The sequence below is a fragment of the Oncorhynchus gorbuscha genome, linkage group LG17 (assembly GCF_021184085.1).
Source record: "Oncorhynchus gorbuscha isolate QuinsamMale2020 ecotype Even-year linkage group LG17, OgorEven_v1.0, whole genome shotgun sequence".
NCBI lineage: Eukaryota > Metazoa > Chordata > Actinopteri > Salmoniformes > Salmonidae > Oncorhynchus > Oncorhynchus gorbuscha.
The window spans coordinates 40,473,260-40,496,701 of NC_060189.1; the positions used below are offsets into that span (position 1 = coordinate 40,473,260).

General features: G+C 42.6%; 1 protein-coding gene across 16 annotated transcripts in view; it reads left to right on the forward strand.

Annotated features, from left to right (window-relative positions):
- The first annotated feature begins 306 nt into the window (after positions 1 to 306).
- The window catches only part of nrxn3a (neurexin 3a), a 488,613-nt gene continuing 465,477 nt past the window's right edge, over positions 307 to 23,442 (forward strand). For all 16 annotated transcript variants that reach the window (XM_046308247.1, XM_046308250.1, XM_046308262.1 and 13 more), the window contains exons 1-4: positions 307 to 563; positions 13,978 to 15,242; positions 22,935 to 22,955; positions 23,368 to 23,397. In XM_046308247.1, the coding sequence (XP_046164203.1) occupies positions 14,537 to 15,242; positions 22,935 to 22,955; positions 23,368 to 23,397 (757 nt within the window). In that variant the 5' untranslated portion in view covers positions 307 to 563; positions 13,978 to 14,536. The remainder of the gene's footprint in view (positions 564 to 13,977; positions 15,243 to 22,934; positions 22,956 to 23,367; positions 23,398 to 23,442) is intronic.

The window sequence follows — 23,442 nt, forward strand, 5'->3', positions numbered from 1 at the left end:
TGCGTTTTGGGTTTGCGCATCACTTTGTAAACCATATAATTGTCATTTAAGGAAGAAATGAGTAATTATGCAACTTTTCCACATTACTCTGTTTGTGCAACACAGCTATGCAAATATTACCGTCTCTACCGATTTTTTTAACTATAGCCTATTCCAGACATACACGCCACGGCATGCTCTGTGAAAATCATGCCTTCACTGCTGTGTCTCTCCCAGACTACGCCTTTAAATGGGGCGCGCGCGGAGGTGGTGCTGAGGAGAGACCAGGAGAGGGCGGACCCGTGCGAAGTGAGTGTGAACATCCCGAGATCGGTCGCCAGTCGCACGGATCGAGCGCGCGGCTCTTGTGATGCACTGTAGCGGAGACCGACTGGAGAGCGACAGAGGAAAGAACAGCCCAATAGCCCCGATTTAACGTCTGGTACTGTGTCAGAAGTCTCGCTTTAATCGGCACCGTGTTTATTCATTCTAATCGTTTTTTTTTTTTTTTACGAACCTGGATTTAAACATTACCGGAGTTTAATGTCGGATTATTGTGCATTGGATATTATCCCATAACTAAGGTCAGTCGTGCTCTATTTTCTACTTGCCAAAGGGCTCCTCTTGTCATGACTAGCAAACATCCAAAATATAGTTCTAATCGTTCCTTCGGAACACATTTGGATTGGAACTGGGATGTTAAAGTAGACATTTTGAACATGTTTGTAGTTTCGGCTGTCGACAGTCTGGAACAAGTTGGGACGTTGAGAACGTCGACATGTGGTCAATACTACCTAATCATAGACTAAGCATTGCACTATACTAGTAATTGACTGGAAACATAATGATATCGACGAATAAGGTCGCTTTTGCTGCAGGGTGGTTTACGGGTAGGCCTACAAATGGGGCATTCCGGCCATGACGGCTCGGGTGATTCTCTGCCCATTCCCCGGCCAACGAGGCCAGGGTGACAGGCATGGACAAGCCCCGCGGGAATGCCAGAATTACGGTCACATCGCTCAGCTCGTGGCCACAGGCAATATTTATAATCGGAATTATTAATTTTTTATAAAACACAGAGCATTACAGGCATCATAACAAGAAAAAATGACGCTAAATAAATGCTTGCTTAGGCTACGACTCTCTTCCAAACCACGCATTTAGTTCTCGCCCGAAAAGTAGCTTTGAATAATGGATACAGGGGTGTCCAGTGTCTTACGACCGCCAGTGTGCATGGGGCTATTTTTAAATGTCAATGACGGTTCAGAGTAAACAAATTCATTTCAAATTCCGGTTCTGCATAGTCAGGGAAAACAACCGATGGGTTATGTCTAAAATAAGACAGACAATGTTGTCTGTTTTGATACTGTGAGATAAAAGACAATTCAGACATGGGAATGCTGCTTTGAATTTGATATGGGGACATGACCTTCTATGTTCCCATTGATTGCCCCTACACTGCAGACACCATGATGGAGACCAGACATTTGCACCCCCCCCCCTTTCCCTCTAAAATTATATTATTTTACAGATGAATTCGTGTATGCTCATTTTAACGAAATAGACCCATCTCAATTTAGAATATCGTGGAGAAGAAAGCATTGTTTTCTTCGTATGGACATTTTTTTCCCACAGTCATGGGTTGTTCATTTGTAGCAGATAAAACATACCATACAACCGGAAACATATAACACGTTAGAGTCAAATATTTATCATCATATGAGTCTGTATTTGGATTGTAAAAATAACGCAGGAAACGTGATGTTTTTTTTAGACGGCGGGTAGAATTCGTTCCCTACGGAATCAAATGAGCTCGTGAGCTCTGCAGAACGTCAAGGGGGGGTGTTTTTAGGGTGCTGGTGATCTCCATGAAATCTGACATGTATGAACACGCTGGTGGATTTTTTTTCTTTGAAATGAACCATGTAATGCAGCCAATCTCTCACATTTTAGAAGAATGCATGTTGGATTTGAGATGATCAATATCTAACAGCTCACAAAAACAGACAACAATTTTGCAGTAGAAATATAACGCCACTATTAACTCCCTGCATCTTTGTTTTAAATCATGCATTTGAACACCATTTATAGTTTCATGTTTTTGTCTTAAATCAGGAATAGATAAATTACTGTAGGAAAATCATGTAAGAGATCACAAAATGGTTAAAATTGTCACGTTTTGACCTCATGATTTTTCTCCAATAAAGGTCTGATCAGCACCTTCGCCAGTCGTGATGAAATAGTAATACAATCTACTGCAATTTGCCAGCAGAATTGGTGACGTTTGAAGTTAATTTATCATTGTGGCACACGTTCGATGTTTGGGATTTACAATGTAATAGGCTTAGTGAATACATCAGAATGCAGGGAAAACTCCTTATCAGGCTTTTTCAACGGGCAGAAATGCCTCAGAAATGGGCGTGACCCCTGTGAAATGCGTCTCTTTTCTCACACAGCAAGCAAGGCCTAAAAGGTAGCAGCAGTCCAATGCACTACCATAAAATTATAGTTGAAATAGAGATTCTATCAATGTTATTATTTTATTTGTACATTAAAAAAAACATGATTCACCATTTAATAAATAAACAATATTTTATCTAGATAAAATGCCGTCCCCCCCCCCCCACAAAATATACACTTTTTTGTTTTACGTGAATGTTTTCCACGGATATTATTACACCCAACTATTAGGCCTAGATGCTCGTTAAATAAAACATGATAGCCGCTATAAAAATACATATTTGTATTATTAAATAATTTCATGAAAGTAGGCCTAGGCTAATCGACATTTCTCCCATTTAGGCCAACACAGAAAGACACAAGAAAGATGAATTCAATATTTAAGTGGTGTAGGCTATGCGGTCGTGCTATGCGCATTCCCTGCCCTGCTCATGTGTTTATTGTGCGGTTGTGTGATTTGGCTGTACTGTCTGCGGGGTGCCGGGCGGTGGTTGGTGCGTGGTTTAATTTGGCTGTCCTGCTTTCTGGGCGCTGGTTGGCAGGCGATTAACTGCTTTGACAAATCAACCGAAAACGGCCAAGGGCTCTCAAGGTAACGTTAATCCGTATGGGCGGGAGAGGGGGCACAATATTACTCACATAATAGGCTACTACTCACAATATCATTGAGGATGCTCCATTTTCCATATAAATAAATACAAAACAGTGTTTCAACGTTTTAAAAAAAATTGTATGATGATTATAACATATTTTTGACGCAGATGAAAAATGTCCTATTATGTTTGTCTGAGTGCGTAGGCCTATTTCACACGAAGTGTAATGTAGTTCAAATAATACAATATTTAACGGGCGTGATTAAAGATGCGGAGGGAGGAAAAATAATCTCCAGTTGTAGAAATTGCGTCATGTCTTCCTAAATAAAACGACGTTCAACAGCTCACAGTAATTTCATGCTTCTGAGAAAGGCCCTGCAATTTCATCTAATTCATTTTGTATAGGCCTATTTGTTGTGTGCGTGTGTGTGCGCGCGCGTGCATATACTTGTTGGTGTGCGTGTGCGTAAAACTACACACACGCACACACACACACACACACACACAAGGACGAATTACACATAGGTGTCAAATGACGAAACAAAATTGAGGGTGCAAGAGATTATATAGTAAATGTAAAGCAACATACTAACAATTATAATAAAAACACAATTTCTATTTCACCATTTATAACAAATATAAAATATATGTTTTTACTTTTGTCAAATTAAAGGTGTTTACTATATGTTTTCTGGGTGCATGCTGAGTCTTTCCCTACTATGCAGATGTTGCTACAGAATGATGTATGGTAGAAGTAGAGTAGTGAAATGATTAAGAATATCACCAGCATTATTATTCATAGTATGTCTATACATGTATGTAGACATGGGTTAGTATTGGTTGTGTGTGTGTGTGTTTGTGTGTGTGTGTGTCTGTGTGTGTGTGTTGCTGCAGAGTGATGTAATGCAGGTTAAGGATTATTTGAATTAGATAAATGAAGATAAAGATCAACTAGATTAATTTAAACAGGGATTTTCTCTGTGGTGTGAGGACTGGCCCACCATATGCATTAACTGTGTGTGTGTGTGTGTGTGTTTGGCTGAGCAAGTGTTGCAGTAGAGTGATGTAATGCAGGAGACGGGGTGTTATTAATCGTTTAGAACGATAGATAAATCAAACAGGGTTTTTCTTGGATGCAGACCTCGGTTGATTGCTTAGTGTTGGTAGCATCGTTGCAGTGTGTGTGTGTGTGTGTGGCAGCAGTATATTGCTACCAGTGTTTGTGTGTGCGTGGGTGGGTGGGTGGGTGTGAATGTAGCTGTGTGTGTGTGTGTGTATGTGTGTGTGTGTGTGTGTGTGTGTGTGTGTGTGTGTGTGTGTGTGTGTGTGTGTGTGTGTGTGTGTGTGTGTGTGCAGTGTGGGGGTGATGTAATGCAGGAGAGAGGTGCTGCAGCAGAACGGCTCTCCCCTCCCTTCCGTCCCCCGTCACCCAGAGGAGGTGTGTCTCTGTCTCTCTTCCTGCAGAGAGCTGAATGCCCACTCTCTCTACCCATGCTGGGCACCGGGCTGGACTCATGGCTCTGCCCGTTTGGCTGTGGCCACTTGTGCCCACTGAAATACTAGAATACTTAGGGGGGGGGGGGGTATTTTTCTCCCTATACTCCCTTTTTTATGGTGAAACTGGTGAAATCATGCCCGTTTGATCATATTCTAAAATGGACCAATCTGTCAATTTTTCCCTTCTACCCAGGCTGTGCACCAGTCTGCACCTATGTCTCTGCCTGTCTGTAGCTGGTGGGATATATTAACAAATGGATCCCCCCCTCCATTTTGTTAGATCACAAGTGTGACGAAATTGGATAGGTGTAAGCAACATGGTGGGGAACTTTGCCTCCACCCACTCAATGCTGTAGCATGAATGATTATTTAGGCTGTGCCTGTTTGTCTGTACCTGTCTGTGTGGCTGTGTAAATACTGTTACAAATACATTTCCTTCCTACCTCTCTCCCCCTTCCCTTCTTTCCGTCGCTACTTTCTCATCCCATTCTTTCTTAATAATAATGATGTAACAGAACATAGTATTTGTATTATTTGGTCTGTATCTGGTCTTATTCATTGTAATTGCTGATGTCGGACACAATTGAGTAAAGTGTGTTTTTTAGTCGGTGCCAGCCAGTCTGTACAAATAGACAAATCCTCCCTCTCCTCCTTTCTTTCTCCCCATCCCTTCCTTTGCTCATCACTGAAACTAAATTGGATAGGTGAGAACAATTTAGGGGGAGCCTTGCTTTCCCCCAATGCTCTTAGATTAGTCATTAGACAATAATGATTTAGACTGTATCTGTTCACCAGAAAATACATCCTCCCCTCTATTAGTCTCTCTCTTGCTCTCTCATACCCCCCCGCCCCCTCAATACCACACACATGACTGGTTTAGTTCTGGCTTGCCGTATTGGTGGTGATGTCATCCACACACCGTTCCTGGACTGTGTACCCCCTCCATATCAAAGAGAGAGAGAGAAAGTGTGTGTACTGCAGGGGAGCGAAGGTGTGTGTATATTTGTGTGTGTAGGTTGGCAGCAGGGATATAGGTGACTCACTGTTTATAGGGTGTGTGTGTGTAAAGTCTGCGTGGAGGACGAGATGTTTGGTGGAGGACTGGGAAATTGGAGAGTCTCACAGTAAAATGTGTGTGTGTGAGATAGAGAGAGAGAACGCATCCTCCTCTTCCGTTATATCAGCTGACTGCCACAGAGGACATTTTGTTCCAGCATCCAGAGTGTGTGTGAAGCCACGGCAGTGTGTGTACTCAATGCACCTGCAGTGGTACTAGACACATCAGTGAGGTGTGTCTGTTTGACAGTCAGGGCCAATGAAGAGACTGCTCTTATTAACATGGCTCTCTCAGATTCCCTCCCCTGCCTTCCATCCCTCCGCTTATTGTTTTCTAATGGGAGGCCAAACCCCGGCTGCTTTTGTCCCTGTGTGTGTCTTCCCTGTGAGGAGCGGCGGACTCCTATCAATGGGAACAATGGTCCATGCAGTTTAGCCTTTTAACCCCTGCCCATCCACCTGCAACAAAAGAACACACACACGCACACACGCACACGCACACGCACACACACACACACACACACACACACACACACACACACACACACACACACACACACACACACACACACACACACACACACACACACACACACACACACCGCCCAGTGTGTTCCGGTCCAGTGGGCCCATGCTGACTGCTGGGGCCTTTGTCCTGTGGTACCGAGCCGAGGGCTGAGACTGTTGGCAGGGACACAGGGTGCCTATTAGGTTAGATGCCTATTCGGTTACCCTCTGTATGGGGCGGTGGAACTTAACCCTGCTTATTGTTATCGTAATACTTGAAGTTCCTCTCAACATGGGGGAGAACTATAGCTGCGTTTAACTGGCCTGGATAGGTATACTAAACCATACTGGGTAGAAGCCAAACTTTCTATGTGTGTGTTCCTGGTGAGTGTAGGCTACTGTAGATATCTCTGGTCGTGGGGCAGGCTGCTGATGGCCAGACGCTGGCTTGTCATTACATCACTACAGTGTCACAGAGCAGTATATCCCAGCGATGACACACATCAAGCTGATATGTCAGCAGGGATTTGACTGTGTGTCTGAGAGTAGCGCTGGCGCACTGTACACCCTGGCTTCTATTTGGGTTGGGGAGCAGTGGAGACAGTGTTGAACTGGGTGGTTCTCTCACTCGCTTGCTCTCTCTGTCCATCGATCTCAATTTCTCTGTCTTTTTGGTTTCTCTATCTCTGCATTTTGGAGTAGTGCAAGCCTATGGTTATCGAGAACCTTATCTGTGTCTCAAGATAGATGGAAATGTGGGTCAACTTAGTGTGTATTTTGTTACCGCGAGGACAGCTCTCATGAATGAATCCTAAAAGGACCTGGCATAAACTGTTACATCTCATTAAAGGAGAACTCCGCCCCATTGTTTTGGTATTTGTTTAATTAGTCAATTGTTGATATAGTCCCAAAATACAGAAATCTGGCCCGTAAAAATGCATTTTCAGTAGACTAGCCTAGAACAGATTGGAGATAGAATGAAACACAAACATTTCTAAAGAAATTACATCAACCAGACCCTGAATCTTGTGTTTAATATTACAAAACTCAATGTTTGATGGGACTAACAATCGGATAGTTAGGTTAGGAAACATGTTAGCAACAATCTTGACGCAAAGAATAAGTTCACTGGGGAGAAATGGAGAGAATTGTCCAACACATGGTCACATGGTCTCTCTAGACATTGTACCTGTTTAGGCATTGGGGTCTCTCTTGTCTCTGGCCCTGCGTATTTAGGTCTCTAGTATTCTAGTGTCTCTCCTTCCTTTGTTTTGTGGTTTCTCTCTGTCCATCTGTATGGTGCAGTCAGCAGAAAGCCCCGTTCATTCCCCTGGCCATCAGATAAGGGCCATCTCTGCTGGCCTGATTGATAGTCGGGGGCTGCCAGCAGAATAATGGTGCTAATTTTCCTAGCAGATGATAGATAGGGCCTAGACCTTTACCGAGAGAAAAAAACCTGCCACTTTTAATTAGGTTTGGTGACTGGTAATTGTATCTCTAACATCAGATACAATGAATTATGCACACAGATCCTGCTATTTTATTTGTTCTGGTTCAATAGTACAGTATTTGTCTGTGTTTCCAAATTGGCATGTCTTCACATGTCCGTAGCAGTTTTTAGTGATGGCTCGTTTGCAAACGTACGTAAGTCTCTTTTTGGTGAACAACGAGAATTGCATCGGTAAAAGAGCCGTTTATTTGGCTCCCTGGTTTGCATAGTGCTACTTAACTGCTTTTTTTTTTAGCTTCAAACAACGATTATCTGCATAGAAGTAACAGTCATTCTCTGAAGGTGATGAATCCTTACTACGGAAACAAAAGTGAGGAGAGCGTTTCATTCTGGTCCACGAAAATGTTTGCAGTTTGTAAAAAAATATATCTTATTTGAACACGCATATCACAATCTTCAAAATCGGACATAATGCATGGTAGCCTACGTTTGCTTAGCGATTAACCGAAATGTCTGTTATTTTGGGGGTTTCAAACAACTAGCCTAATTGACGGATGTCGTTTCAGGTATTTGAATTCCATTTTTTTTTTCAGGGAGCTCAATGCGCATTTTCTGACTGCAGTTTCTATAGAGATAAATCACATAAATCAAGTCCGAACTGTGTGATGTAGTTTCCAACAGGCCAACATTCTACATAGTTTAGCGTGCCTACTTGTCCGGAGACAGAGAACCACAGATTATCCATTATATCAGAGAGAGAGAGAGAGAGGAAGTGAGGCCCAGCTCAGCAGGTTGTTTCGCCCACCAAAGGAGATTTTGTATGGTGAAAAAAAATGAATGGTTTATTTGGTTAATTGGATCAAATAGAAGTTTCATAATGCTAAAGTTAGGAGTATACTGATATAAGTAGGACATGTGACATCCCGGCATCTTTGAGAAAAAACACTTGGCCATGCATATTCATAGCATGAGGCTAGTAGCATATAATTTTTTTTATTTTTAACATTAGTCCTTTAGCAGCCACTCGTATCCAGAGCCACTTACAGTAGTGAGTGCATACATTTTCATACTTTCTTCGTACTGGTCCCTCCATTTAATACAGTTGCTTGATGTCAACAACTCTCATTGAATATTCAAAAAAGGATTACAATAATGAGATACATCCACCAATCCAAATAAAAGATAGGTGGCAGCCAGACAGCCCACCATGCTGCTGTGTGGACAACGTGTAACGGCCGTTGGTGGAAGAAGGTGAGGACCAAAGCGCAGCGTGGTATGTGTTCATCATTTTAATGGTAAAGCTGAACACTAAACAAGCAACAAAAGAACAACCGAAACAGCTCTGTCAGGTGCAAAACACACAAAACAGAAAATAACTACCCACACCACACAGGTGGGAAAAGGCTACCTAAGTATGGTTCTCAATCAGAGACAACGATAGACAGTTGCCTCTGATTGAGAACCACACCCGGCCAAACACAGAAATCCCAAACATAGAAAATAAACATAGAATGCCCACCATTTACATTTACATTTAAGTCATTTAGCAGACGCTCTTATCCAGAGCGACTTACAAATTGGTGCATTCACCTTATGACATCCAGTGGAACAGCCACTTTACAATAGTGCATCTAAATCTTTTAAGGGGGGGGGGGTGAGAAGGATTACTTTATCCTATCCTAGGTATTCCTTAAAGAGGTGGGGTTTCAGGTGTCTCCGGAAGGTGGTGATTGACTCCGCTGTCCTGGCGTCGTGAGGGAGTTTGTTCCACCATTGGGGAGCCACCCTATGTCACACCCTAGCCTAACCAAAATAGAGAATTAAAAACCTCTCTATGGCTAGGGCGTGACACAACGACTCCCTTTGTTTGTACGGAGAGACATGTCTCTTGTCAGTAAATCCATAATCTTTGATTATATTGACCAGATACTCTAGTGGCCCTATAACAATGAAAATACATATCTTCAAAAATGGAAGGCAGTCAGGAGGAGGCAAGATCAGGTTGAACCATTCTAACCAACGAGAGGGCAGATACGCATGTGAACAACAGGCACAACGCTTTCCACAGCCACAAATTCTAAACTAACTTTAGGATAAGGTTTAAAATCCCATTTTAAGAAGATAAATTGTAGAAATAGGCAGGTTTATGACTTTATGGCAACTAGTGACGACCAGGCACAACTTCGATATAAAGTCGTTTTTCAAAAGGTTGCCGGGATGTCACTTGTTCTAGTTATATCAAGTATACTCCTAACAACCTAACCATTACAAAACATCTATTCCATCAAATAAGCCATTCCATTTTTTTGTTAACCAAAATCGACACTCTTATTGAACTCCGTACAAAAACTCCTTGCTTGGTGAGCAAGAAATAATTAGAATTGTCGCCAGGGGGCAAATGGAAGCGGTGTTTGTAGGCTACAATAACTTAGACTTCAGGTCCACTGGGGTTAGTTCAAGTAGCCTGTGTAAGCTACTTGCAGGTTAAAGCTCGTCTCGTGTGAATTCTTATGGGGATTAAATGGACCCTATTTGTAGGGGTTAGATGTCATTTTTGCTAAGGAAAATCCATATTTATTACATCAATTGTTTTATTATATGTTCAAGGTCACCAATCGGTGACATACATTCATGGTTATATCAGTGCCTTTGTGGTCCAGCCAGTACAAGCGCTGAGAACGGCACACATGTGCAAGACCAGGCATGGGTTTGAATCTGGTCTACTACTGCCCTTTGAGTTTTTCGGAGAAACTAGTATTTTACTTGTATTCTTACTCAAGTAATTTCTGAAGGAAGTAACTGACTTTTTACTCCGTTACATTTGACCAAATCACCTCAGTTACATAGATTTATCTTATCTAGATTTATCAATGAACGCAATTGCATTTGAAAGCACATAAATACCATGACGAGATCCTGAGGCTCATTGACGTGCCATTCACCTGCTGTCATGTTTCAGCATGATAATGTATGGCCCCATGTCGCAAGGATCTGTACCCAATTCCTGGAAGCTGATAATGTCCCAGTTCTTCCATGGCATGCATACTCACCAGACATGTCACCAGTTGAGCATGTTTGGAATGCTCTGGATTGACGTGTACAACAGCGTGTTCCAGTTCCCGCCAATATCCAGCAACTTCGCACAGCCATTTAAGAGGAGTGGGACAACATGCCACAGACCACAATCAACAGCCTGATCAACTCGCGCTGCATGAGTCAAATAGTGGTCACACCAGATACTGACTGGTTTTCTGATCCACACCCCTACCTTTTTTTAAGGTATCTTTGCGTTCAGCAGATGGATATCTGTTTTCCCAGTCGTGAAATCTATAGATTAGGGTGTAATGCATTTATTTAAATCGACTGATTTCCTTATATGAACTTTAACTCAGTAAAATCTTTGAAATTGTTGTATGTTGCGTTTTTATATTTGTTCAGTATAATATGCATTCAACATCACATGCACTTGAAATGATGTGGTCCTTCTGTAGCTCAGTTGGTAGAGCATGGCGTTTGTAACGCCAGGGTAGTGGGTTCGATCCCCGGGACCACCCATACATAGAATGTATGCACACATGACTGTAAGTCGCTTTGGATAAAAGCGTCTGCTAAATGGCATATATATGATATTGTGAAATACTTTTTCATTAATGCTATTGAAATTGTAAAAAATTTCCAATGTCTCAAGTACCATATACCTTTTTATGACATTGTTCACATTGATATTAAGTCAACATCGAATGAACGTAGTTGAAATTGTACAGCCCACGTACCTTGTTTGACGTCAGTCTTCATTGGTGAGTACCTGTGCTGGGGGACATCTGCAAGATAGTGCTGGCAGGCTTTAATATTAAATTCACGTCAAATCAATTACACCAAGTTGTTGTCCTTTTTGTTTGCTGTCACAGTTTGCCATAAATTGTAAAAAAACAAACAAACTAAATGTGTAACTAGTACTGGAGTAGTTTTCTTACTGGATACTTTGTTACTCTTACTTGTGTACTTGAGGCTAATTTAACTTGAGTAAATTACAATCTAAGTAACAGTACTTTAACTTAAATACAGGTTTTCAGTACTCTACCCACCTCTACAAATTATACATAGCCTAACTATAAAACGTTGGCGATCATCGACTCTGGAGGAAAGTTGATTGGTTATCAAATCAACTCATCAATTTAGCCAACACAAACAGTAGATTATTGTTTTTCACACCTATTATTATGTGATTATTGATAGGTTAATAATATTGGTTAATAATATTGGAATATAATCAAATAACAAGGGGCCTATTGCAATGATGGCACTAGATTACCGCCAATTGTTGTCTCGTTAAACCATTAATATGCGCTGAATTCACCTGCACAGCTGATCTCCATTGGAACCATTACTGGTCACCTATACTGCTCCCTAAAATATTATGCTGTGCTTCCTTAGTCAGAGATCTGTATATAATGACAAGATGCTCATGTCTCCGCCCTAACAATGGGAGTCGACCCACAGGCAGGAAGGTTGCCGCATATTAAGCCCATTTAGCTTATTTTGGCAAGAGTGAGCCCAATCACTATACCTCTCCCTCAGTCCTGCTTGTAACCAAAGTCATTCAAGATTTTTTTAAACCTTTATTTAACTTGTCAAGTCAGTTATTCTTATTTTCAATGATGCCCTAGGAACAGTGGGTTAACTGCCTTGTTCAGGGGCAGAACGACAGATTTTTACCTTGTCAGCTCAGGGATTCGATCTTGCAACCTTTCGGTTACTAGTCCATCGCTCTAACCACAGGCTACCTGCCGCCCCATATGTTCGCCCTCTGGTTGACATTGTCATCGGAACAACATAGTCCGATGTATCTATTTAACACGCATTCTGTACAATATAAATAAATAATTCCCTCATTTACCATTGCAAATCTACTGTGGCAATTTACCTGACACTTTGTATGAATGGAAACTAATGTTGATGTGTTAATATTGTATTTGTTCACAATTTATGTTATCCAAAAGTGTCTGGTATGGTCATTTATTATTAATGTTATATAATAATAATATGAATAGATTACATTTTTATAGCACTTTTCAATATAGTAATAATCTCAAAGACGCCCTTAAAACAACAAAACAAAACATTTGTTAGCCTATTGACAGTTATGGGTGGAAAATCTTCCACGGTCATACACAGAGGCAGGTGCAAGTCCAACAGGTCACGCCGTTGTGTCCGATCCGCTCTCCATGCGTACCTTCCTCACCTGTGCAGTCCACATCTCGTCCGACTGAGCCCGGCTGAAGGGTTGAGCAGGGGGTAAATGATGGTCAGATGGTCCGAGGTCACGTCACCTCTTGCCCTCCTCTGTTGTAGACTCCTTGGTAAACTTCCTCTGAAGCAAACTTGTAGCACCCACCTGGGTGAAGCCATGCATCCTCTAAGCTTATCAAGATCAAGAGTTTAAATAATCCTGGACTGTCCATATTTGAAATGTGTAACTACATCAAGTCATTTGGGAGACTGTGTTATTTGTGCCAAAAGGGCTTGGGGCGAAATCATCAAACCCACGTGGACACCATAGGACTATGTGCACACTGAAGGAAGCGACCCTAGCCGCTAGCCCACCCCGGGCCATGATTGAACTCAATTTTGACAGTTCATTCGTAAACCTTACGATACACTCAACCTTTGTATGTCGTAGCTTAGTGGAGACCAGTATCTATCTTGTGTTATTAAGGTATATAAAATGACGGTTGTTGATGTGTATGGCTACATTTCAGATATTTCTGTACATTTGAATGTTGCAGTAATGGGACCTAGGCCTATATCTTTTGAGAGCGAGCGTGCGAGAGAGAATATTATTTGAAGATAGCAGCCCTAATCCCAATGACTCGATTGCCCCCCACATGAAGAGAAAATTAACTGCTAATCTTAGCCATTCCCGAGGCTCATTTGAATTTCCTGATGCATCAGGAAAATGATCTGCTACAAAAAAAATGTTCAAGTTAAAATTCGACATCTGTAATGCATAGTGCATTTAATGTCTAAAAAACACTGATATTTGTTTATAATCAAACCAAAACCGAACCGAACTCAAAAAGCACTAATCACTAGGCTTTACATTAGAGATTTGCAATTTTCTTCATGTTTTTTTGGTCGATTCTCAAACATTTTGAATGAAGAACTGTTTGGGAGTCAAATAAACTTTTTTTTTTTTTACTTGAACATAGCTACATGATCCTGCTCACCAAAAAGACTCGGAATGACCATCACTAGCATTTTGGACAAATGTGGAATCAATAAAGATGGGTCCTCTTGATGAAATAGTAGTGAGGGGAAAAAATACCTGTTGTAAAATATCAATCTGTGTCTGAAAACCACCGTTTTTTTTCAGATGGTCTGAATATCAATGTTGTGTGTGCTGTGTGTAAATCCTATGCTTCCTGTTTCTGACAGTGATGGAACTGAGGAGATCCAGAGGCTCCCCTGTGAACTACAAATTCAAGCAGGCAACATGAAGAAGGACGTCCCGATCACCCTGACAACCAGAAGAGCAAGTCCAATCGGACCTTACGCCATGATTACCCATAGCAATCTCTTTGGACTTTAAAGGATTACAAAGGTCAAACTTTCCTTCGCAACAGAAGGAGAAACTAGTTTAGACTCTTCTCCCCTTTTCCTCTCTCTCCCTCCTCCTTTCTTTAACTAGGAGGAAAGGCATCTGCAAATCTACTGTCCATAGCTTGTCAGCGATTGGATAGTTTACTCATGTGCATGGCCTACGACTGTTACTTAGCCTACCTACGACTGTTATCCCAACTACCACCCAACTCCCTGCTGATTTTGTATTAAATCTCTCAGCAGTGTCAAACATATCTGAGTACACTTTTGGATACAACTGTGGATACTCCCTCTAGAATTGGATACTTACTCTAAGACTTTTAAATCACATCCAATGCTATCTAAGCTTTCAGGAATATAAACTCATTCATCCTCTTCCTCCTCCTTGTTGACTATGGATGTGCTGGGCTTGTCTGCGAGGCTGCAGCTGCTGCTCTCGGCCTTCCTGGGTGTGTGTCTGAGCCTGGAGTTCACAGGGGCCCCCGGCCAGTGGGCCCGCTACCTCCGCTGGGACGCCAGCACACGTAGCGACCTCAGCTTCCAGTTCAAGACAGACGTGTCCACGGCACTGCTGCTCTACTTCGACGACAGTGGCTACTGCGACTTCCTGCAGCTGATGGTCGTGGAGGGCAAGTTGCAGCTGCGCTTCAGCATCGACTGCGCCGAGACTGCCGTGGTGTCCGACAAGCGGGTCAACGACAGCAGCTGGCACTTTGCCACACTGAGCCGCTACGGCCTGCGGACGGTGCTGGGGCTGGACGGCCAGGTCAAGGCGGACGAGGTGCGGCCCACCGGAGGTAGCCGCCAGCACATGAAAATTGTTAGCGATCTGTTCCTGGGTGGCGTGCCGCTGGACATCCGTACGTCAGCACTCACGCTGCCCACGGCACGTGATGCCCCACCCTTCAGAGGAACAATCTCAGATCTGAAGTACGGGAACACAGAACCGGTTCTCCTCAGCAGCTTGAGGGTTCGTCTGGAGTCGGAGGGGCGCTGTACCGAGAACCCGTGCGAGAACAGTGGGAGCTGCACCGTGGTGGATGGGGAACCCATGTGCGACTGCTCCAAAACAGAATACAAGGGCCGCTTCTGCAATGAAGGTAAGATCTTATACATTTTGTATTTCCTTTACTGTTCCTGAATGTCTACGTTTGTGCATAGCCTTATGTTCACTTTTAGCCACACAGATTTTACCCATTTAATTTCACCCTTTTGTCTTTCCTTCATCAGTCCTAATCCATAGATCATTTTCATGTTATTCCAGAGGCTTCACTGACCTCATTTGAAGCATTTCTGCTTTGTTGTTTACTAAGTCGTCTCTCTCAGACTCAGTGTATGTTGTCCCTGTGTGTGTGCTAATCTAAGCGTGGTTAGCGACACGGTTAGCCACCAAGGTGCAGGTTAATGGGACCTCCCTGCAGGGACTGATAAGGACGCCTATAGAGAGAACAGGGGCCTCCTGAGCCCTTTTCTTTACCAATCATGCGATGACAGGTGTTAAAATCACATCCTTTTGTGTTGCAGAGCATTCTGGAACTGCTTTGATTCAATCACAACCTCCATCTCTCTCTTCTTCCTCCACAGCTGGTATTGGTTAGACCCCAAATTGATTTTTTATTAAAAAGAAAACCTTTTGGTTAGGTTTTTTTATTCTTACGATTTCTTAGAAGGAGCGTAAGAAAGGCCTTTTTTATTTGTAAAGGGAGAGTGAATGTTATCTGCTTTATTGCAGAGGGTTTTGGGTAGAGGGTTTTCTTTCTTTCAATTGTTAGATACTGTGTGCAATGTGGTCATGCACTTATAATATACTGAGGTAATGTCAGTTCACTTGCTGTTTCTTTCTGCTGAAATAAAATATACATTTTGAGCTGTTTTAAACTAAATTGGAATTGAATCTGTCCTCTTACAACAATCCTGATATTGCAGCTATAGGAACTCCTTTTCCTAAAGTATAGAAGGATACTACTGTTTCTAGTATTCTCTTGTTTCTTCGCCTGCCACTTTAGTAGGTTAGGTTTACAGAGCATAAAGGCAATTTGCATCTGCTTTGGCATCAAGCCCAGACATTAACCAACAGAGAAAACGGCAGTGAATCTGGAATGTAAAGATTACGTTGTTTTTATGTCAGGACATGTTTTTAAAAGGGAGTGGCCTCTTTTTCCTCTATCTTGTCTTGGATGAGCATTAAGCTGCTTCAGTTGAATTGAAGCTATTCAGTCGACTGGGTGAGGAAGCATGACAGCGTGTGTGACAACGTGTGTGTGACAGCGTGTGTGTGTCAAGCCCTGGCGACTGGTTCTCTCTCACTGTGAACACATCCTCACCAAAGGGAGCAAGAAAAGAAAATGGATGGCCTATATGTAATCGACAATGTTAAAAAACCCCAGGAGCATGTCTGCGTTTTGCGTCTCTATCAGAAAGACCCATAGAGCTCTCGCTAGCTAGAGACTCTATAGACGCACTCTGATAGGGGGCTGAGTCAGGGGTTGGACCTGTGTTTGTGTGCGTGTGTGTCGACCAGCCCTGTAATGTGTTGGGCCGTGAACAAGGAGTTCAGACAATCCTAAAATAAATAACGCTGTTTACTGGGGTCGAGCTGTATTTGTGTGGACGGCACGCCAATGTACTGCCGCTTAAAATATACAGCCGCTGGATCGTCAAAATACGGAATCTACACTCAGACAAAACATAAATACAGTCTACACACACACTCACCCAATTTCTTACGCTTAACAGCTTTGCGGTAGGCCTACATAGATGCACTGCTTTCACAATATAATAAGTACATGTTATATGGTTAATAAACGACTGGTAAGCTAGTAAAACTTGTCGCTAAAACCAAAGTTTTGTACACTGTAGGCCTTTTTCCTCAAATAAAAAAAGGAGCTAACATGTGGACAGACCTGCTGTGTGTGATGTACTGTACACACAGTCTGATGACTGCCTTAGGCATGGCAACAGACACCTGACACTTCCCCAGGCGGGGCAGATGGCTCAAATGACCATTGCCATGGCCGCAGCGTATGTTCAGCTCTGCAACGGCCGTACTGTAGTCTGTCTGCTTGTAACATGGTTTGCTGAAGTACCTAGCGTACACTAGTACAGTAATCTGGGATTATCATCCTAGTAATAATAATAATAATAATAAGAGTTAGGCAACACCAACACTCAATCTGTCATCTAATTTGGATGGTGTTGTGTGGGATGGTGTATTTGTGTTTGTGTGTTTGTTCCTAATTTGAACTGAATTCAGGCAATAATCAGATAGTGGCAGAGTTTTGCGTCTTTCTGAAATAATAAATACTATACTGTATGAAGCATGGCTCTCAGCCATCCCTTTATTTTTTTTTACTGTAGGCCTAAAGAATAAAAGTATAGCTCTATCTCTTCCCTTTAAGAATCCTACTGTATAAAAAATAGCCCTTCACCTCAGGTATTGACTTTTCCAGTTGAGGGAAATGATGAGGCTATTTACTTAATTTGAAGAGTGATAAGTAAATAGATACACGTTTGTTAAAGCCCTGCTGAGCTGCAGTAGTGAGAACATCAATCTGTTTTCAGATGTTTGGCTTTCCCACAAGGCATTTGTTTAAAGGTAGAGGCTTATGTTAAAGCAACTGCCAGGTTATAGTTCAATAAATAATGAAAAGTAAACAGATATTTTCGTAGTATACACTAGACCTGTTCACTAGACAGGTGTGTGTGTGTGTGTGTGTGTGTGTGTGTGTGTGTGTGTGTGTGTGTGTGTGTGTGTGTGTGTGTGTGTGTGTGTGTGTGTGTGTGTGTGTGTGTGTGTGTGTGTGTGTGTGTGTGTGTGTGTGTGTGTGTGTGTGTGTGTGTGTGTGTGTGTGTATGCATATACAGTGTGTGTGTGTTCACTGGTGGAAAAAAACAAAGCAATACAGTGTAAATAATCTGTCAGCGTAAAAGCAGGTCAGATTTGTTTTTAATTGAAGAAAAGCTAAATGAAGAGGGAGACGCACACACACAAACACAGACCACATTATCACACCGTCCACATACCCTTCTTCTTACTAATCTGGCTAATTCCTCAATTCCCCCGTGTCCTCTCTTGGGACTGAGCCATTTAAATGCCACTGCCAGGAGGTCACATTGTGGGCTTCAACACTCTATTGATACAAGACAATACTGGAGGACCCCATCTGAAGAGGAGATTTAAAGGAGATTACATTGAACATGCACACATGCACAAATACAAATGCACGCGCGCACGCACACACACACACACACACACACACACACACACACACACACACACACACACACACACACACACACACACACACACACACACACACACACACACACACACACACACACACACACACACACACACACACACACACACACACACACACACCGTTTGAACAGCTTGTCTTATGTTCAGGCAGATGGAATTTGCTCGGTGACTAAATTAATACCTAATACATATCTAATAACTGTCCGGTAAAATCGCTTGAATTGAACTTTTACATCTCTAATACATATCTAATAACTGGCTAGTGAAATCGTTTAAATTAATGTTTAATAAATCTCTGATTGCTGCCCACTGAAAGCCTTTAATGGCGACCAACTCAATTAGACGGGTGTTCATTTCCTTCCCTAATCACTGCCTGTGGTCGGGCTAATCAGGAGACTTACACTGGGGCACATTGGTGGGAAAGAACCAAGGCTTCCATTTAATCTTAATAGTTTTGTAAGTATTATATTTTTGAAGGTTTCAATTAGGAGACAATGGAAAAAGATATGTCAGCGATGGCAGAAGTACACGAACAGTCCCTTGGTTTCTATTTTGCCCTCGACATGCTAAAGTGAAACCATGTTACCTGCTGCTGTTGTCTCTGCTCATACCCCAGCTCTGTTTTATTGGCCCTGGCTTGAGTCTGGATTTAGTGCCAGGGTACCAACCCATGCCCAACCCGATGCCCAAGCTTTAAAACCCTACCTGGGTGAGGGTTCTCTGGGCCCATGAGTAGGGATTTAAAAAAACAATATGACAACAGTCAAAATCATTTAAAACAAGGGCCATGTGCGTTTTAGTTTGAATTGATTCGGTGCGATTCGGTTTGATACGATTCGAGGCATTCATTTTTGTTGCTTAAACACTGATTTTAATTCTAAATTCAAATTGGCTGCTGATGGAGCTCATGAGCTGGGCCTCTTTGAGCTGGGCCTCTTTGAGCTGGGCCTCTCTGAGCTGGGCCTCTCTGAGCTGGGCCTCACTGACCTGGGCCTCTCTGACCTGGGCCTCTCTGACCTGGGCCTCTCTGAGCTGGGCCTCTCTCTGTGTGTGGGGCAATGTGTGTGAGGGGCAATGTAGACAGGGTTTTTTTGTCCCCACTTTGGATCTGAAATGACCATCACCCACTAATTAACTTGTAATTTTCGCTGATTAATTGTTTGAGCTAGTAATGTATCACCATTTATTGTTTACAAATGAGCTATTGCATAGCCATTTAATATATATAGCACAACTTTGGATTTCACCCTCATTTCCAAATCGAATGGTTTTGACTGTTCTGAAGTTTTCACGGACTGATCTCCTCTCGCTTCGGCCATGCAGTGCGCCTTGCAAAAGGGATTGCTATCCTCGTTATGAAATGATCAACTTGACCATATACACTGTGTCACGCCTGCTCCCGCTCCACCTCTCTGGTGCTCGAGGGTGCCTGGTGGCCCATCATTACGCACACCTGTCACCATCGTTACGTGCATCAGCGCTTCATTGGACTCACCTGGACTCCATCAGTTATTGATTGCCCCCCCTATATCTGTCTATTCCTCAGTTTCATCCCCATGTCAGCATTAATGCTGTTTTGTTTCCCCTGTCCAGACGCTGTACTTGTTTTGTTTCATGCCGGTTATTTATTAAATACTCACTCCCTATACTTGCTTCTCGTCTCCCAGCGTCTGGCCTCACACACTGATTGTTTAAAGCAAAACTATCAAAACAATTGCTGATGGTGAAACTGAACATAAAAAATATGTATATAGCTAGATGAAAGTTGTCTCCTGTAGCTTACTTTTATTCCAGTAAAACACTGTGTTCAGCAGCATATAGATAACAATAACCTTGCAATTTACATAGGATTTCGCTTAACTAATAAAGCGTAAGATCATAAAAGCCACTGTAGTATTTGATGTGGAAGATCAGGAACAGGCCACCTACCTCGAGTTGGTTACCATGCGAAGCTGAACACAATGCCAGTTTGACTAGGCTCCAGATTATTGCCTGGGGTTGTTCTGCATGCAAAATAACTTGCAAATCTATGACTCTCAACACAGTTACATGCAGTTCGACACTGAATGTGAGGGCGCACCAGAGTTGTCACAAAAGATTAGAGGTATTTTCCGAAGGTACTGTAGAATGCAATATGAGCAAAAACTGCGATTTTGCAAAAATTTGAAGTGATTTTCTGACCGACGCGTGCTACATTTGGATGGCTTTTGGAATCATTAAACAAACGTCTTTCCCGTCATTTTTCGTCATGCCCAGGCCGTGGTGCAACACACTACAATATTCTTCAGTCGGTCGTGAGGATTCTCAATATGACGCTGTCTCGCAAAATGATGCGGTTAGATTGCTAACGTAGTTAGAACGAGCTGTCTGCGGCTCAAAACAGCCACAGTCAGATATTCACACTCTTCAGTCAGACATTCACACTTGCCATGCAGAGTAGCCAATACGTTTTGAATGGAATAACATTCTTGTCAACTTCAGAGGTCGATTTGACGCTTGCTCAAGAGCCTACACACATTCTGGGTGATGGGTCACCATCTCATTGGCTTCTCTGGTGATCTCTCATTGGCTATTGCTGATCACCGTTCTCCAACCTTGCAGATTGTGTGTCAATAAAATCAAACATGCTTGAAAATATCCGGACGTCTGGGATGGCTCCAAGACAGGATTTGTAGCCCTCAGATTGCATCACTGACCCGCTCATATTAAACGAGCATCGGTGACGTCCGTGCGCCTCGAGTAGGCTATGACTTGGGGATTCTGTTTGTTTTGTTTTTGATCTCAAAAACCTGTCTGGGACAGCTAAATCGAGGCCAACATCGTTTAGCGTACGTATGCCTGGCTTAAGTCAAAGGTTCGTCATGACATGCACAGACAGACATGTTTAAATGAAAAAAACTCTCTGAACGTTAAGCCTTCCTCAGGAAGAGATCTTCTAATAGGAAACCCTCTGTTTGGTGCGTTTGTGTTTGCAGTGAGAGAGAACCAAAGGGCTGGGACAAAGAGTATGGACACAGCCTCCCCTCTACTACTGCTCTAATCGCTTACATCATAAATTCACAACCTGCTTACAGGGAACTGGGGCTTCTACCAGCTTGGATTTATGTCCCAGCTAAGTTTGTGTGTGTGTGTGTGTTTACCTGTTTGTGTGACTGAAGCTGAATGAAGATATCATGCTTCCTCAATGTTTTTCAGAATGTGTTTTTGGGGATCAAGTGGTGTTCAGATGAGATGATGATAATGATGTTCTCTTACAACAATATATTCACTTCAATGTAATATATTTGACTGTGCTATACTCTCACGATATACAGTGCCTACGGAAAGTATTCAGACCCCTTGACCTTGTCCACATTTTGTTACGTTACAGCCTTATTCTAAAATGAATAAAATATTTTTTTTCTTCATCACTCTGCACCCATAATGACAAAGCAAAAACAGGATTATAGAACATGTTGCTAATATCTAAGAAAATGGCAGCTACCTTTGGCAGCTACAACAGCCTCACGTCTTCTTGGGTATGATGCTACAAGCTTAGGTACATCTGTATTTGGGGAGTTTCTCCCATTCATCTCTGCAGATCCTCTCAAGCTCTGTCAGGTTGGATGGGGAGCGTTGCTCCACAGCTATTTTCAGGTCTCTCCACAGATGTTTGATCGCGTTCAAGTCCGGGCTCTGGCTGGGCCACTCAAGGAAACTCCTGCGTTGTCTTAGCTGTGTGCTTAGGGTCATTGTCCTGTTGGAAGGTGAACCTTCACCCCAGTCTGAGGTCCCTGAGTGCTCTGGAGCAGGTTTTTGTCAAGGATCCCTCTGTACATTGCTCCATTCATATTTGCCTCGATCCTGACTAGACTCCCAGTCCCTGCCACTGAAAAACATCCCCACAGCATGATGCTGCCACTACCATGCTTCACCGTAAGGATGGTGCTAGGTTTCCTCTTGAAGTGACGCTGACCAAGGCACTTCTCCCCTGATTGCTCAGTTTGGCCGGGCGGCCAGCTCAAGGAAGTCTTTGTGGTTCCAAACTTCTTTCATTGAAGAATGATGTTGGCCACTGTGTTCTTGGGAAACTTCAATGCTGCAGAAATGTTTTGGTACCTTTCCCCCAATCGTGTCTCGGAGCTCAACAGACAATTCCTTTGAACTCATGGCTTGGTTTTTGCATTGCCAACTATGGGACCTTATATAGACAGGTGTGTGCCTTTCCAAATCATGTCCAATCAATTGAATTTACCACAGGTGGACTCCAATCAAGTTGTAGAAACATCTCAAGGATGATCAATGGAAACAGGATGCACCTGTTTGGAATAAGGCTGTAACGTAACGAAGTGTGGAAAAAGTCAAGGGGTCTGAATACTTTCCGAAGGCACTGTACATGCACAGTGTAGTGTCTGTGTATGGTGTCAGGTGTGTTAGGTTTGCATGATAGGTTCCATGCAAATGCAAAAAGAGTGTTTCTAATTGTGGAACTCGTTCCCTCTCTTTTTCTTTTTGTTAATTTGCTTCTAATTTTCTGTCCCGGTGAATCCAGAGGTCAACAATAATATTCCAGGTAAGTGTTCTGAGGAAAACCATATCATCTTAGAAATAACGCAAATTAATTAAGGCTCATTGGACACTTGTTATCCATGATAGAAATAAAAACACACTAAAAAAAATTGGGATGGAAACTGCATTTACGTTTTTTGGGGTCAGTCATGTCTTCATAACCAAAATGTTCCTACAAAGATGTCAGCCCTGCTACTTCTTTAGTTCAACTACTATAGTCCTACTATGGAAGCTTTCCCTTAGCTGTGGGAAGCTTGTTTGTCTGTGAGTCTGATGCCATGCTTTCTTTCACGGGAAAATATGGGACATCGCAATACTGTACCGACAAAGTATTGGAATATAGGTTCTGAAGTGCTCTCTCTTTCTCTCTTTCTCTTTTTCCCCCCTTCTTTCTGTCATTCGTTCCTTCCCTCAAGGATTTTCACATATGATGATGGCGGAGCAAGGTATGCCTCTCTTCTTTCTAATCGCCATCATTTCCGTGTGGTTGT